This window comes from Erythrolamprus reginae, chromosome 3 (genome assembly GCF_031021105.1).
Source record: "Erythrolamprus reginae isolate rEryReg1 chromosome 3, rEryReg1.hap1, whole genome shotgun sequence".
NCBI classification, from domain to species: Eukaryota; Metazoa; Chordata; class Lepidosauria; order Squamata; family Dipsadidae; genus Erythrolamprus; species Erythrolamprus reginae.
In genome coordinates, this window is record NC_091952.1 from 4,441,861 (window position 1) to 4,458,821 (window position 16,961).

At 44.6% G+C, this 16,961-nt stretch overlaps 1 protein-coding gene across 1 annotated transcript in view; it reads left to right on the forward strand.

Moving 5' to 3' along the window:
• Positions 1-12,382, forward strand: part of RSPO4 (R-spondin 4) — a 43,903-nt gene extending 31,521 nt beyond the window's left edge. Inside the window, exons 2-5 of the mRNA XM_070748750.1 lie at positions 5,079-5,267; positions 8,835-8,978; positions 9,914-10,111; positions 11,969-12,382. Coding sequence (XP_070604851.1) covers positions 5,079-5,267; positions 8,835-8,978; positions 9,914-10,111; positions 11,969-12,057 — 620 coding nt within the window. The 3' untranslated portion in view covers positions 12,058-12,382. The remainder of the gene's footprint in view (positions 1-5,078; positions 5,268-8,834; positions 8,979-9,913; positions 10,112-11,968) is intronic.
• The last annotated feature ends 4,579 nt before the right edge of the window (positions 12,383-16,961 follow it).

Below are 16,961 nucleotides of genomic sequence, written 5' to 3' on the forward strand. Positions count from 1 at the left end.
GGAAGGAAAGGAAGGAAAGGAAGGAAAGGAAGGAAGGAAGAATAGCAATAGCATTTAGACTTATATACAGTGCTTTTCCAGCCCTCTCTAAGCAATTTACAGAATCAGCCTCTTGACCCCACCCCAACAATCTGGGTCCTCATTTGACCCACCTCAGAAGCCTGGAAGGCCGAGTCAACCTTGAGCTGGTGGTGAGATTTGAACCGCTGAACTACAGCTAGCAGTTAGCTGAAGTAGTCTGCAGTGCTGCACTCTAACCACTGTGCCACCCCAGCTCTAACTTAACAACCACAATGGGGGGGGGGAAATTTGGCTGTTAAGTGAGACAGTTGTGAAGTGAGTTTGGCCCCATTTTACAATCTTCCTTGGACGTGTTCGTTAAGTGAATAGTTGTGGCTGTGATATTAGGTGTTGGCTGTACTTGTCAGAACATCACAAAATGGCATCAGGTGACCCCGGGTCCGTCATAAGTATGAGACCGTATCTGAATTCTGATCATGTGACCACAGGAATGCTGCAACAGTCATAAGTGTGAAAAATGGTCATAAGTTGCTTTTTTTCAGTGATGTAACTTCGAACGGTCATTAAATGAACTGTTGTAAGTCGAGGAACTCCCTTTATGTGTATATACAATATATGAAGGTAGTCAGTCCTTATGGCCACAATTGTAAATAACAGCATGTCTGTCCATTGAATTCATAATATTTTAGTTTCCGGAGTAGTTTGTCATGAACTACTGAGTCAAAGGCTTTACAAAAGTCTATATAAATTGCATCTATTGATTTACCGTGATCAAGTTGTGAAGTCCATATGTTTTTGCAGTGTAGGAGTTGCAGGTTAGTAGATAATTTTTTTCTGAACCCAAATTGTTTGTTAGAAAGTAGATTGTTGGTTTCTAGGAGAAGGGTGATGGATTGATTTATGATTGATTCCATGACTTTGCAGGTGACGCAACATAAAGAGATTGGTCTGTAATTTTCAATGTGGCTAGCAACCATAAGTTGGGTAAGAGGCTAGTCCTGAAGGGATTTTCAGAAATTATGCTTAGCTTTTTAAAGAAATATGCACACAGACTATCAGGTCCAATGGATAGAGATGGTTTTAGGTTGCCTTATTTATTTATTTATTTATTTATTTATTTATTCATTCATTCATTCATTCATTCATTCATTCATTCATTCATTCATTCATTTATTTATTTATTTATTTATTTATTTATTTATTTATTTATTTATTTATTTATTTATTATATTTGTATGCTGCCCCCTTTCCGTAGACTCGGGGCGACTCACAACACAATAAAACAGTTCATGACAAATCTAATAATTTACAATTTAAAATACTAAAGAACCCCATTCTTTAAGCAAACATACATACAAGCATACTATACATAAATTGAATTGAATAGGCCCGGGGGAGATATCTCAGTTCCCCCATGCCTGACGACAAAGGTGGGTTTTAAGGAGTTTACAAAAGGCAAGGAGGGTAGGGGCAGTTCTAATCTCTGGGGGGAGCTGGTTCCAGAGTGTCGGGGCCGCCACAGAGAAGGCTCTTCCCCTGGGGCCTGCCAACCGACATTGTTTAGTTGACGGGACCCAGAGAAGACCCACTCTGTGGGACCTAATCGGTCGCTGGGATTCGTTCGGCAGAAGGCGGTCTCGGAGATATTCTGGTCCGATGCCATGAAGGGCTTTAAAGGTCATAACCAACACTTTGAATTGTGACCGGAAACTGATCGGCAACCAATGCAGACTGCGGAGTGTTGGTGTGACATGGGCATATTTGGAAAAGCCCATGATAGCTCTCGCAGCTGCATTCTGCACGATCTGAAGTTTCCAAACACTTTTCAAAGGTAGCCCCATGTAGAGAGCGTTGCAGTAGTCAAACCTCGAGGTGATGAGGGCATGAGTGACTGTGAGCAGTGACTCCCGGTCCAAATAGGGCCGCAACTGGTGCACCAGGCGAACCTGGGCAAACGCCCCCAACAATATCTTCTGTAAAATCGATTTGTGTTAGACCGTTGCAATTGTTTGGGATGCAACTAGGAAACATTGGGCGTGAGCCATTGCTATTTACAAAGACAGAGCTGAAGAATATGTTGGCTTTAACAGCTTCATCATTATATTCTTTATCATTCGGTCCTTTAAGGGGTGGGATGGATCTCGAGTCTTTGAGTTGGCTGTTTACAAAGTTGTAGAAGACACGTGTGGAGTGCGCAGAAGGTTTTCTTCTTGATTGGTGTGATAGTTGACACAGGAGGTAAAGATGAAACTTCCCATTAGTGAGAACAACGAAGCAGTGGAACAACTTGCCACCAAACGTTGTGATTACTCCATCACTTGAGTGGGTATTTTTAAAGAAGAGTTTAGACAACCATTTGTCTGAAATGGTGTAGGGTGCTTTATTTTATTTATTTATTCATTTATTTTGTCCAATACATAATACACATTGAAGAGAAAGATATGTAGTAATATAAGTAAAGAAAAGAATAGAAGAAAAGATATAAAAGTATAGGTGAACATATTTGAAAGGAAGAGAAGATAAATGAGATAAGGAGAGACAATTGGATAGGGGATGGAAGGCACACTGGTGCACTTATGCACGCCCCTTACTGACCTCTAAGGAACCTGGAGAGGTCAATCGTGGATAGTCTAAGGGAAAATGTTGGGGGTTAGGGGTTGACACTATTGAGTCCGGTAATGAGTTCCATGCTTCAACAACTCAGTTGCTGAAGTCATATTTTTTATAGTCAAGTTTGGAGCGTTAATATTAAGTTTGAATCTGTTGCGTGCTCTTGTGTTGTTGCGGTTGAAGATTAAATAGTCATTGACAGAAAGAACGTTGCAGCATATGATCTTGTGGGCAATAATTAGATTGTGTTTTAGGCAACGTAGTTCTAAGCTTTCTAGACCTAGGATTGATAGTCTGCTTTCGTAGGGTGTTCTGTTTCGAGTGGAGGAGTGAAGGGCTCTTCTGGTGAAGTATCTTTGGACATTTTCAAGGGTGTTGATGTCCGAGATGTGGTATGGGTTCCAGACAGATGAGCTGTATTCAAGGATGGGTCTGGCAAAAGTTTTGTAGGCTCTAGTCAGTAGTGTGAGTTTGCCAGAGCAGAAGCTGCGTAGGATCAGGTTAACAACTCTAGAAGCCTTTTTGGCGATATTGTTGCAGTGGGCTTTGGCACTTAGGTCATCTGATATTAGTATTCCAAGGTCTTTTACTTAGTGGGGGTTGGCTGTGAGATTTTTTAAATTCAGTTTATATATGAGGTTCGGATTCTTTTTGCCGATGTGGAGGGTAGAACATTTGCTGGTTGATATTTGAAGTTGCCATGTCCTAGACCAATGTGAGACAAAGTCGAGGTCTTTTTGGAGAGTAGATGTGTTGTCCGTGGTGTTGAAAAGTTTTACATCATCGGCGAAAAGAACACAGTTGCTTGTGATATGATCGCATAGGTCATTGGGGCAGCATAGAAGTTGAATAGATAGATAGGTAGATAGATAGATAGATAGATAGATAGATAGATAGATAGATGGATGGATGGATGGATGGATGGATGGATGGATGGATAGATAGATAGATAGATAGATAGATGATAGATAGATAGATAGATAGATAGCTCGATAGCTCGATGATAGATAGCTTGATAGATAGATATATAGGTAGGTAGGTAGGTAGGTAGATAGATAGATAGATAGATGATAGATGATAGATAGATAGATAGATAGATAGGTAGGTAGGTAGGTAGATAGATAGATAGATGATAGATAGATAGATAGATAGATAGATAGATGATAGATAGATAGATAGGTAGATAGGTAGGTAGATAGATAGATAGATAGATGATAGATAGATAGGTGATAGATAGATAGATAATAGATAGATAGATAATAGATAGATAGATGATAGATAGATAGATAATAGATAGATAGATAGATAGATAGATAGATAGATAGATAGATGGATAGATAGATGATAGATAGATAGATAGGTGATAGATAGATAGAGAGAGAGAGAGAGGGAGGGACAGACAGACAGACAGATAGATAGATTAGATAGATACTGTAGATCTGTAAGTAAATGGAATAGAAATGAGTGAAATGGAATGGAATGGGAATGCAATACAGTGCAATGCAATGCCATACCAGAGTTGGACGGGACCTTGGAGATCTTCTAGTCCAACCCCCTGCTGAGGCAGGAAACCCTACACTACTTCAGACAAATGGTTATCCAACATCTTCTTAAACACTCCCAGTGTTGGAGCATTCACAGCTTCTGGAGGCAAGCAATTCCAAGGATTAATTGTTCTAACTGTCAGTTTTTCTATAAATTATTCTGTAAAAACCGGAAAGGTGGGAGGCGGCTGGACTAGATGACCTCTGAGGTCTCCTCCATCTCTGTTTTTCTATAAATTATTCTGTAAAAACCGGAAAGGTTGGAGGCGGCTGGGCTAAATGACCTCTGAGGTCTCCTCCATCTCTGTTTTTCTATAAATTATTCTGTAAAAACCGGAAAGGTTGGAGGCGGCTGGACTAGATGACCTCTGAGGTCTCCTCCATCTCTGTTTTTCTATAAATTATCCTGTAAAAACCAGAAAGGTTGGAGGCGGCTGGGCTAAATGACCTCTGAGGTCTCCTCCATCTCTGTTTTTCTATAAATTATTCTGTAAAAACCGGAAAGGTTGGAGGCGGCTGGACTAGATGACCTCTGAGGTCTCCTCCATCTCTGTTTTTCTATAAATTATTCTGTAAAAACCGGAAAGGTTGGAGGCGGCTGGACTAGATGACCTCTGAGGTCTCCTCCATCTCTGTTTTTCTATAAATTATCCTGTAAAAACCGGAAAGGTTGGAGGCGGCTGGACTAGATGACCTCTGAGGTCCCCTCCATCTCTGTTTTTTTCTAAATTATTCTGTAAAAACCAAAAAGGTTGGAGGCAGCTGGACTAGATGACCTCTGAGGTCCCCTCCATCTCTGTTTTTCTCTAAATTATTCTGTAAAAACCAAAAAGGCTGGAGGTGGCTGGACTAGATGGCCTCTGAGGTCCCCTCCATCTCTGTTATTCTGTTGTTGTTTTTCAGTGAGTGCCGCCATGTTTGAGAACTGCACCGGTTGCGTTATGTGCTCCGAAGACAACGGCTGTGTCTCCTGCCAGCAGCGCCTCTTCCTGCTCATCTGGAGAGACGGGATCCGACAGTACGGCGCCTGCGTCCATGCCTGCCCACTGGGCTACTACGGGCACCGGAGCATGGAAGTCAACCGATGCATGAGTAGGTAGCCAACATGTGGGAAACAAATTCTCGGAGGGGTTTTGGGTGTGTGTGAGCAAGATAGGAACTTAGAATGGAATGTGTGCATGTTGGGGGGACTTCCAAGTCCTCAATTCTCAGTAGGTTTTGGAAAAAATTACAAACAATGGAATTCAAAGAAATAGAATGGAATGGAATAGAATAGAATACTGGACTGGACTGGACTACACTGGACTACACTAGACTAGACTAGACTAGACTAGACTACACTAGACTACACTAGACTACACTAGACTACACTAGACTAGAAAAGAAAATATGGAATGGAATTGTATAGGACAGGATAGGATAGAAAAAATTAAAAGAATAGCATAAAACAGGGAACAAAGAATAGAATGGAATAGAATAGAATAGAATAGAATACTGGACTGGACTGGACTGGACTAGAAAAGAAAAGAAAAGAAAGTAAAAGAAAAGAAAATATGGAATGGAATTGAATAGAATAGGATAGGATAGGATAGAAAAATTTAAAAGAATAGCATAAAACAAGGAACATAGAATAGAATGGAATGGAATAGAATAGAATAGAATAGAATTCTTTATTGGCCAAGTGTGATTGGACACACAAGGAATTTGTCTTTGGTGGATGTGCTCTATTGTACATAAGGAGAATGACTGATCTCCTCCTGGGCTGTCTGCCAAATTCCCCTCTTCCCTGTCACTCACGCCTCCTTGGTCAGAGGAGACTTCGTTGGCAGATTCTACTGGGAGCAAAACAGGCCTGCGACATGTGGATGTCTCCCCCACATCCACCTCCACATTGCTTGGGGCAGGAGCTGGGCCAGAGCTAACCACAATAGAAGGAAGGAAGGAAGGAAGGAAGGAAAGGAAGGGGGAAGGTAGGAAAGAAGGAAGAAGGATGGAAGGGAGGAAGGAAGGAAAGAAGGAAGGAATAGCAATAGCATTTAGAATTATATACCACTTCACAGTGCTTTGACAGCCCTCTCTAAGTGGTTGACAGACTCAGACGCTTGCCCCCAACAATCTGGGTCCTCATTTGACCCACCTTGGATGGTTGGAACGCTGAGTCAAGCTTGAGCCGGTGGTGAGATTTGAACTGCTGAACTATAGCTACCAGTTAGCCGAAGTAGCTGCAGTGCTTCACTCTAACCACTGTGCCATCCTGGCTTGACTTGACATATCAAGGACCAGGAATAGTTAAAACTCAGCGTAAAGGCTTTCAGAAGGCGCTTGGGGCTCTTCCAGATGCACTCATCCACAGTTCGGCAGAGTCTCTGGCTGAGGCCTGGAACAAGGCTGCAGCGGAGGCTCTTGACCGAATTGCACCGTTGCGACCTCTCCGCGGCACTAGACCCCGTAGAGCCCCATGGTTCAACGAGGAGCTCCGGGAGTTGAAACGCCAGAAGAGACGTCTAGAGAAGCGATGGAGGAAGAGGAAGTCCGAATCCGATCGAACACTTGTAAGAGCTCATATTATGACTTACAAAGTGGCACTCAAGGCAGCAAGATGCGCGTATCATGCCACCTTGATTGCATCAGCGGAATCCCACCCGGCCGCTCTGTTCAGGGTAACCGGCTCCCTTCTTAACCAGGGGGGAGTTGGGGAGCCCTTGCAGAGTAGTGCCGAGGATTTTAACACATTTTTCGCTGATAAAATTGCTCGGATTCGAGCGGACCTCGACTCCAATTGTAAAACAGAGTCAACTGACAACGAGTCAGTCGAGGTGACTGGGGCTAAACGTCTTTGTCCATCTGTCTGGGAGAGGTTTGACTTGGTGACATCTAAGGAAGTGGACAAGGCCATTGGAGCTGTGTGTTCCGCCACCTGTCTACTGGATCCGTGTCCCTCTTGGTTGGTTTCGGCCAGTCGAGAGGTGACGCGGAGCTGGGTCCGGGAGATTGTCAACGCCTCTTTGGGGAGTGGGTCCTTTCCGGCTCCTTATAAGGAGGCACTTGTGCGCCCCCTCCTCAAGAAGCCTTCCCTGGACCCAGCCATACTCAATAACTACCGTCCAGTCTCCAACCTTCCCTTTATGGGGAAGGTTGTTGAGAAGGTGGTGGCACTTCAGCTCCAGCGGTCCTTGGAAGAAGCCGATTATCTAGGTCCTCAGCAGTCTGGATTCAGGCCCGGCTACAGCACGGAAACTGCTTTGGTCGCGTTGATGGATGATCTCTGGCGGGCCCAGGACAGGGGCTTGTCCTCTGTCGTGGTGCTTCTTGACCTCTCAGCGGCTTTCGATACCATCGACCATGGTATCCTTCTGCACCGAATAGAGGGGTTGGGGGTGGGAGGCACTGTTCTTCAGTGGTTCTCCTCATACCTCTCTGGTCGGTCGCAGTCGGTGTTAGTAGGGGATCAGAGGTCGACCTCTAGGTCTCTCCCTTGTGGGGTGCCTCAGGGGTCGGTCCTCTCCCCCCTGCTATTTAATATCTACATGAAACCGCTAGGTGAGATCATCCAAGGGCATGGGGTGAGGTATCATCAATACGCCGATGATACCCAGTTATACATCTCCACCCCATGTCCAGCCAACGAAGCAGTGGAAGTGATGGGCCGGTGCCTGGAGGATGTTAGGGCCTGGATGAGTGTCAACAAGCTCAAACTCAACCCAGACAAGACGGAGTGGCTGTGGATCTTACCACCCAAGGACAACTCCATCTGTCCATCCATTACCCTGGGGGGAGAATCACTGGCCCCCTCAGAGAAGGTTCGCAACTTGGGCGTCCTCCTCGATCCACAGCTCACATTAGAGAAACATCTTTCAGCTGTGGCGAGGGGGACGTTTGCCCAGGTTCGCCTTGTGCACCAGTTGCGACCCTACTTGGACCGGGAGTCACTGCTCACAGTCACTCATGCCCTCATCACCTCGAGGCTTGACTACTGTAACGCTCTCTACATGGGGCTACCTTTGAAAAATGTTCGGAAACTTCAGATCGTGCAGAATGCAGCTGCGAGAGCAATCATGGGCTTTCCCAAATATGCCCATGTTACACCAACACTCCGCAGTCTGCATTGGTTGCCGATCAGTTTCCGGTCACAATTCAAAGTGTTGGTTATGACCTATAAAGCCCTTCATGGCACCGGACCAGATTACCTCAGGAACCGCCTTCTGCTGCATGAATCCCAGCGACCAGTTAGGTCCCACAGAGTGGATCTTCTCCGGGTCCCGTCAACTAAGCAATGTCGCCTGGCGGGACCCAGGGGAAGAGCCTTCTCTGTGGCGGCCCCAGCCCTCTGGAACCAACTCCCCCCAGAGATTAGAACTGCCCCCACCCTCCTTGCCTTTCGTAAACAACTTAAAACCCACCTCTGCCGCCAGGCATGGGGGAATTGAGATCCTCTTTCCCCCTAGGCCTTTAGAAATTCTATGCGTGGTATGTATGTATGTATGTTTGGTTTTTATATTAATGGATTTTTAATCATCAATACCAAATTACTATTGTACACTGTTTTATTGTCGCTGTTAGCCGCCCCGAGTCTCTGGAGAGGGGCGGCATACAAATCCAATAAATAAATAAATAAATAAAGGCTGGCTTTGTTTCTAACCCAGAACCTTTTTGTTCTAGAATGCCGGTCGCCCAGCTGCGAGAGCTGTTTCAGCAAAGACTTTTGCATGAGGTGCCAAGAACGCTTCTACCTGCACAAGGGGAAATGCTTCAACACCTGCCCTCCGGACACCAGGGCCCAGTACAGCTCCCGGGAATGCCAAGGTAAGCCAAGCGGCAGCGTGTGAGAGCCCCCTACTGCAAATAATGTTCCTACCACACTGTGGGCATGGCTTATTTTGTGGGTGTGGCTTAGTTTGTGGGTGTGGCTTGCCAGCCATGTGACCAGGTGGGAGTGGCTTGATGATCATGTGACCCGTGGGTGCCTTAAACATCATGTGACTGGTTTAAAGGAGGCCAACTTGACGTCACTCACATCAAGGGTTTGGGTTAGGGTGCCTGGCCTCTCCTTGACCTCAAAGAGAGACAATTTCCCTGTCCATTTACTATTGCTGAACATCCAAAATATACTCTTTAATTCTATGTATACTGCTCAAAATAATAGTAGTAGTAGTAGTAATAATAATAATAATAATAATAATAATAATAATAATAATAACAACAATAATTTTTATTAGATTTGTATGTCGCCTCTCTCTGAAGACTCAGGGTGGGAACACTTCTTCCTCTTCCTCTTCTTCTTTCTCTTCCTCTTTCTCCTCCTCCTCTTCCTCTTCTTCTTCCTCTTCCTCTTCTTCTTCCTCTTCCTCTTTCTCCTCCTCCTCTTCTTCTTCCTCCTCCTCTTCTTCTTCCCCTTCTTCTTCTTCTTCTTCTTCCTCCTCCTCCTCTTCCTTTCTTTCTTTCCCACAATCCCCCTTCCCTTCTAGTACTGACGATGTTCTATAGTTGGGTTATTGAAATGTTTGCAAGAAAACCACCAAGTTCAGAAAGCACCAACAGATCCACAGCCCTCCTCCTCCTCCTCCTCTTCTTCCTCCTCCTCTTCTCCACAAAGCCCCCTCCCTTCTAGCCTTGACAATGTTCCCAAGTTTGGTCATGAAACGTCTGCGAGAAAACAACCCAGCTCAGAAAGCACCAAGGGCTGCACAGGTTGGCCACTGACAAGGTTCCAGTCCTGATTGTGTCTTCCTTTCTCTCAGCCCTCCCTCCAGAAAACTGCGAGGCAGCCCCCTGGAGCAGTTGGAGCCCCTGCACCAACCAAGGGCGGATGTGTGGGTACAAGTGGGGCTCAGAGATCCGAGTTCGAGAGACGCTCCGGAGTGGGAAGGATGAGGCAGTCCTTTGCCCAGTGCTGTCCGAGTCCCGGAATTGTCGGATGAAGAGACATTGTCCCGGAGGTAAGATTGGAAGGACTAGGCTGCGTGGTTGGAATCCCAGACTGGGCTGTCTTTAAAAAAGATCCTACGATCTTGTCAGCCTTATAAGGTAGACCAGACTGGAAACCTAGCCAGGAGAGGTGAGCCTACAGGTAGCCCTCACTTTATAACCACCATTAATCCCAGCATTTCTGTTGCAAAGTGAGACATTTGTTAAAGTGAGTTTAGCAGTGAGACTTATATACCACTTCACAGTGCTTCACCAGCCCTCTGTAAGCGGTTTGCAGAGTCAGCCTATCGGTCCTCCAATGACCTGGGTCCTCATTTTATCCACCTTGGAAGGATGGAAGGATGAGTTGACCTTAAGCTGGTCAGGATGGAACTGCTGGCAGTGGACAGAGTTAAAGCAAATATAGATAGACAGGCAGACAGACAGGCAGACAGGCAGACAGACAGACAGGCAGATAGGTAGATGAAAGAAAGAAAGAAAGAAAGAAAGAAAGAAAGAAAGAAAGAAAGAAACACAGACAGACAGACAGACAGACAGACAGACAGACAGAAAGATAGATAGATAGATTTGGATGCATGGATAGATGGATGGATGGATGGAGACATACAAAGACACACAGAGACAGAATGGATAGATAGATGATAGAAATAGACAGATAGAGAGACAGGCATAAATTGAGAGAGAGAATTGGATGGATGGATGGAGTAAGATAGACAGACAGACAAACAAACAGAAATGGAGAGATAGATGATAGCCATAGAGAGACAGGCATAAATGGAGAGAGAGAGAATAATAATAATAATAATAATAATAATAATTATTATTATTATTATTATTTATTAGATTTGTATGCCGCCCCTCCCCTGAGACTCGGAGCGGCTCACAACAACAATTGGATGGATGGATTAAGATAGACAGACAAACAGACAAAAAATGAAAAGAGATGATAGACATAGACAGGGAGAGAGAGAGAGAGATGGATGGATAGATGATGGATGATAGAAAGGGAAGGAGATGATAGATATAGATGGATGGATGGATGAATGGAGACAGACAAACAGACATAAATAGATTTGTAGATGATAGACATAGACAGATAGAGAGACAGACAGACATAAATGGCTGGATGGAGAGAGAGAGAGAGATGAATAGGTAGGTAGGTAGGTAGGTAGGTAGGTCGTAGATCGGTAGATCGGTAGATCGGTAGATAGCTCGATAGCTAGTTAGCTAGCTGGATGGATGGATGGATGGATCGATAGATAGATACATAGATAGATACATAGATGATAGAAAGAGAGGCAGTGAGGGAGGGAGATGATAGATATAGATGGATGGATGGAGACAGACAAACAGACAAACAGATTTGTAGATGATAGACATAGACAGAGAGACAGACAGTCATAAATGGATGGATAGAGAGAGAGAGAGAGATGAATACGTAGGTAGGTAGATCGGTAGATAGCTCGATAGCTAGTTAGCTAGCTGGCTGGCTGGCTGGCTGGATGCATGGATGGATAGATACATAGATAGATACATAGATGATAGAAAGGGAGGCAGTGAGGGAGGGCGATGATAGATATAAGATTTCTGAAGCTATCAAACTGGTTTAGCAAAACTTGCTAAAGTTAAGCAAACTTTTCTCTCCTTTTGCCGTGACAACAAACCCCCAAAGCCAGTGGGCTGGTGTTGAAAAGAGAGTTGAAAACCAGATGTGGAGGGTTGGTGGGGTTTTTTTTTTTTGTTCTTCTTGGCGGAGGGAGACAATGTTTTGCTCGCTAACAGCCACGGGGTCTCCCTCCTGCCAAAGATTTCACGCTTCAGTAAGGAAGCAGCCCTGACTTTAGCCTTCTCCGTCCATTGCTTTGCAGAGAGGAACGAAAACAAGAAGAGGAGGAACAAGAAGGAAAGGCAGGAGAGGAGGAGGAAGAAAATAATAGATGCCTTCAAGGTCGCTTAAGGAGCTTCGGAGCGAGTGGCTTTGCCCCGGAGGTGGTCAAAACACCCAAGTGAAGCCCCCAAGGAGCTCCATCACTGGCCAAATAAAAATAAACCAAAAAAAATAGGATGGTTTCTATCTTCTTCTTTCCCATCTTTCAAGGTTCCTGCTCTTCAGTTCCTTGGTCCTCCTTTGAGCTTCTCCACCACGATGGTTCGTTCGTGGTACCTCTTGACCTTTGGTCCAGCATGGTTGGCCAATAGTAGATGGAAGACAGGTTTCCATTCACCATCTTTCCATATTGATGTCTCCAACGTTATCATGAAGTAGTGTAAGGTTTCCTGCCCAAGCAGGGGGTTGGACTAGAAGACCTCCAAGGTCCCTTCCAACTCTGTTGTTGTTATTATTATTATTATTATCTCTGCACCTTTCATCCATTGTGCTCTCCATTTCACCGCTTTTGACTTTTGTGAAAACCAGAATACCACCAACACCGCCCCTTGGAGGAAGCACCAAGGAATCCAAATATGAAGGGACTAACTCTCGGGATTTGTCCCGCTATGGAAGAAGGGGGAAGATGGACCATCCAGAAGAGCTGAAGACCACACAGAGTCGTCCTCTCCCACAAAGAAGAGGGAGTCAGGCTATTCTCCAAAGCAGCCGAGGGTAGGACAAGAAGCAATGGGTGGAAATTAAACAAGGAGAGAAGCAACTTAGAACTAAGGAGGAATTTCCTGACAGTGAGGACAATAAATCCATGGAACAGAAGTTGCCTCCAGAAGTTGTGAATGCTCCAACACTGGAAAGTTTTTAAGAAGATGTTGGGTGACCATCTGTTTGAAGTGGTGTAGGATTTCCTGTCTAAGCAAGGGGGTTGGCCTAGAAGACCTCCAAGGTCCCTTCCAATTCTGCTAGTCTATTCTATTCCATTCCATTCCACTCCACTCTATTCTTTATTTAATTCTACTCTACTCTACTCTATTCTACTTTATTTTCTATTCTATTCTACTCTATTCTATTCTACTCCCTATTCTCCTCTTTCTCTATTCTCCTCTACTTTACTCAGCTCTACTCTATTCTCTATACTATTCTACTCTATTCTACTCTCTACTCTCCCCCTATTCTACTCTACTCTCCTCTACTCCCAACTCTACTCTACATTACTCTACTCTCTACACTATTCTACTCTCTACTCTATGCTACGTCACTCCCTACTCTACTCTACTCTATACTCTACTCTATTCTACTTTATTTTCTATTCTATTCTACTCTATTCTACTCCCCATTCTCCTCTCTCTCTATTCTACTTTACTCAGCTCTACTCTATTCTCTATTCTATTCTATTCTACTCTACTCTCTACTCTCCCCCTATTCTACTCTACTCTACTCTCCTCTACTCCCAACTCTACTCTACACTACTCTACTCTCTACACAACTCTACTCTATGCTACGTCACTCCCTACTCTACTCTACTCTACTCTACTCTACCCTACTCTAACCTACCCTACCCTACCCTACTCTATGCTACTCTACTCTACTCCCTATTCCATTCTACTCTGTCCTGTTCTATTGTATCCAAAGACCCCAAGAGATGGAGCTCTGGAGGGAATGCACGATCTTGTCTAGTTTTCCCCTGGTTCTTCCTCCCCCTCCCCTTAGAAGTGTTTTCCTGAATCTTTTCTCACTGTTATTCATTTTAGCAACAGAATCAATTGTCCAACGAACATGCTTTTAAGAGAAAGGAAGAACCAACCTGGGATTTAGACGTTGTCCCCATTTTTTTTCTCACTCAGAGGTTGAGACAATTGTGGTCTTGGGCAACCAACCTACGCTTCTACATGGAGAAGACACGCCGTGTTTTCTTCCCAAGGTAGAAACGAAGCCAACTGTGGCACTGTCTCTAGAGGCAAAAACTGGATGGCTAACAAAGACAACCCAGCAGGGGGAAATTTCAGAAATTGGCTCCCTGTTGAAGACAACTGACTACAGTGGTACCTCTACCTAAGAACGCCTCTACTTACGAACTTTTCTAGATAAGAACCGGGTGTTCAAGATTATTTTGCCTCTTCTCAAGGCCTCTCTAGGAATCTCCTGGGAGGAAACAGGGCTGGAAAAGGCAGGGAGAAGTCTCGGCGGGGCCTTTCTAAGAATCTCCTGGGAGGAAACAGGGCCAGAAGAGGCAGGGAGAAGCCTCCGTGGGGCCTCTCTAGGAATCTCCTGGGAGGAAACAGGGCCAGAAGAGGCAGGGAGAAGCCTCCGTGGGTCCTTCTAGGAATCTCCTGGGAGGTAACAGGGCCGGAAAAGGCAGGGAGAAGCCTCCGTGGGTCCTCTCTAGGAATCTCCTGGGAGGAAACAGGACCAGAAGAGGCAGGGAGAAGCCTCCGTGGGGCCTCTCTAGGAATTTCTTGGGAGGAAACAGGGCCAGAAGAGGCAGGGAGAAGCCTCCGTGGGGCCTCTCTAGGAATCTCCTGGGAGGAAACAGGGCCAGAAGAGGCAGGGAGAAGCCTCCGTGGGGCCTCTCTAGGAATCTCCTGGGAGGAAACAGGGCCTCCACTCTCCCTGTGGTTTCCCCAGTCGCACACATTATTTGCTTTTACATTGATTCCTATGGGAAAATTTGCTTCTTCTTACAAACTTTTCTACTTAAGAACCTGGTCACGGAGCGAATTAAGTTCGTAAGTAGAGGTACCACTGTACTGTGGATCGGATTGAACTCGTTTTAATTGATAGGTTCATAGGATCAGCTTAGAAAAAGGCCCAGGATGTTAACACCTATGATGTCCTATGAGCTTCAGAAAATAAGCGTTAAATTGTCTAGAATTCTGAGCTAGAGGTTTCTGACGGCCACTGGATCATCTGTCGATCTTTGTAGGCCAAAACGAACCTTTATCCTTTCTGATTTCTTGATAGGTTGAGTTCCCAGGTTCCTCCAGCAAAAGTTGAAATTGGCCATAGTGAGAATGGGACATCTTGACCCAACCTTAGATGGAGAATGTCACGTTGGGAGCAAAGTAGAATGCCATCAGCTCAAGCTAGCTATAACTATTAAATAGTTTTCAAGGCCCTCCTAGGTTCTTGGAGGCTAAAACGGTTGCAGGAATTGGGTAGGGCTTAGCCTAGAGAAATGAAGGACCAAGGGGGTGACATGATAACAGTCTTCCGATATTTGAAGGGCTGAGGGGGGTCAATTTATTTTTCAAAACACCGGAAGGAAAGACAAGAAGCCATAGATGGAAATTAATGAAGCAGAGAAGCAACTTGGAATTAAGGAGAAACTTCCTAACCGTGAGGACAATTAACCAGTGGAACAGCTTGCCACCAGAAAGTTGTGGGTGCTCCATTACTGGAGGTTTTTCAGAAGAGATTGGACAGCCGTTTGTCTGAAATGGAAGAGGGTCTCATGCTTGAGCAGGGGGTCAGACTAGAAGACCTCTGAGGCTCCATTACAGCTCTGTCATTCTTTCATTCTGCCTTCCAAGTGTACAACTTTCCCCAACCATAGGTTTCTGTATTTGGGGATGAAAGAAGAGAGTGGCAAGTTCTTCCCCCCCCCCCTATAAATAAATAGATTTTATATATATTATAGAGAATTTATTTCTAGAATGGCAACGTATTTTTTAAAAAATCCTTCATATCTTATATATATATATATTTGGCGGAGGAGGCTTTGGATAAAATGAAGCGTTGTAAATAACCCTCAGACTGCATCGGAGTTTTTATTCTGCTTGGATTTTTGGCAGAAAAATTAGCTCTCTGGGTTTGTGTCTTTCTGTGTGTTTTTGTGTGTGTGTATGTGTGTGTGTTTTTCCTGTAGAGTTTTTAATTAATGGCCACGGGGAGGCGCCAAAGAGTCGACAAACAGCTTGTAGTCGAAACTTGTATTTTGTAACCTGTCTTTAAAATCCGCCTTCCTGCAGATGTATTGGGATCACAGGACCCATCGTCCCCAGCCAGTACCACAACAGCACCGTCCAGTCTGTGCCCCCCAGGCTGAATTAGAAGGTGGGGAAGGCAGGCAGGCAGGAGTAAAACGTTGTGTGGGTTTTTTTTTTCTTTTGTACTTTGTTGGAAGGCACAGAAACAATGGGGTTTGTTTGGTATTCAATAAAGACGTTGGTTTTAAAAACCTCCAGCTTTTGTCTTGTGTGCGTTGGAAATCCTGACATGTCAGCCAGGTATTCGGTTTCAGATGGGTCGGCCCCAGTTTGGGATGGTTGGCAGAAAGAGGGGACTAAAAGCTTGGTAACATACCTAGGTGAAGGTCAAGAAAACAAGGAAGTTTATAGGCCAACAAAGACCCCACAACCCTCCTCCTCTTCCTCCTCCTCTTCTTCTTCTTCCTCCTCCTCCATTCTGCAAACTCCACTCCTTTCAAACAGTGATGGATTTACCTAGTTGGGTCATGAGATGTTTAAGAAAACTACCAAGTTCATAGAGCATCAAGGACCCCACAATCGTCACTGTCCCCTTCCTTTCCTTTCCTTTCATTTGTTTCCTTTCCTTTCCATTTCTTCCTTCTTTCTCCTTTCCTTTCTTCTTCCTTTCCTTTCATTTGTTTCCTTTCCTTTCTTCTTCCTTTCCTTTCTTCCTTTCCTTCCTTCTCCTTTCCTTTCTTCTTCCTTTCCTTTCCTTTCATTTGTTTCCTTTCCTTTCCTTTTCTTCCTTCTTTCTCCTTTCCTTTCTTCTTCCTTTCCTTTCCTTTTGTTTCCTTTCCTTTCTTCTTCCTTTCCTTTCTTCCTTTCCTTCTTTCTCCTTTCCTTTCTTCTTCCTTTCCTTTCCTTTCATTTGTTTCCTTTCCTTTCCTTTCCTTCCTTCTTTCTCCTTTCCTTTCTTCTTCCTTTCCTTTCATTTGTTTCCTTTCCTTTCTTCTTCCTTTCCTTTCTTCCTTTCCTTCCTTCTCCTTTCCTTTCTTCTTCCTTTCCTTT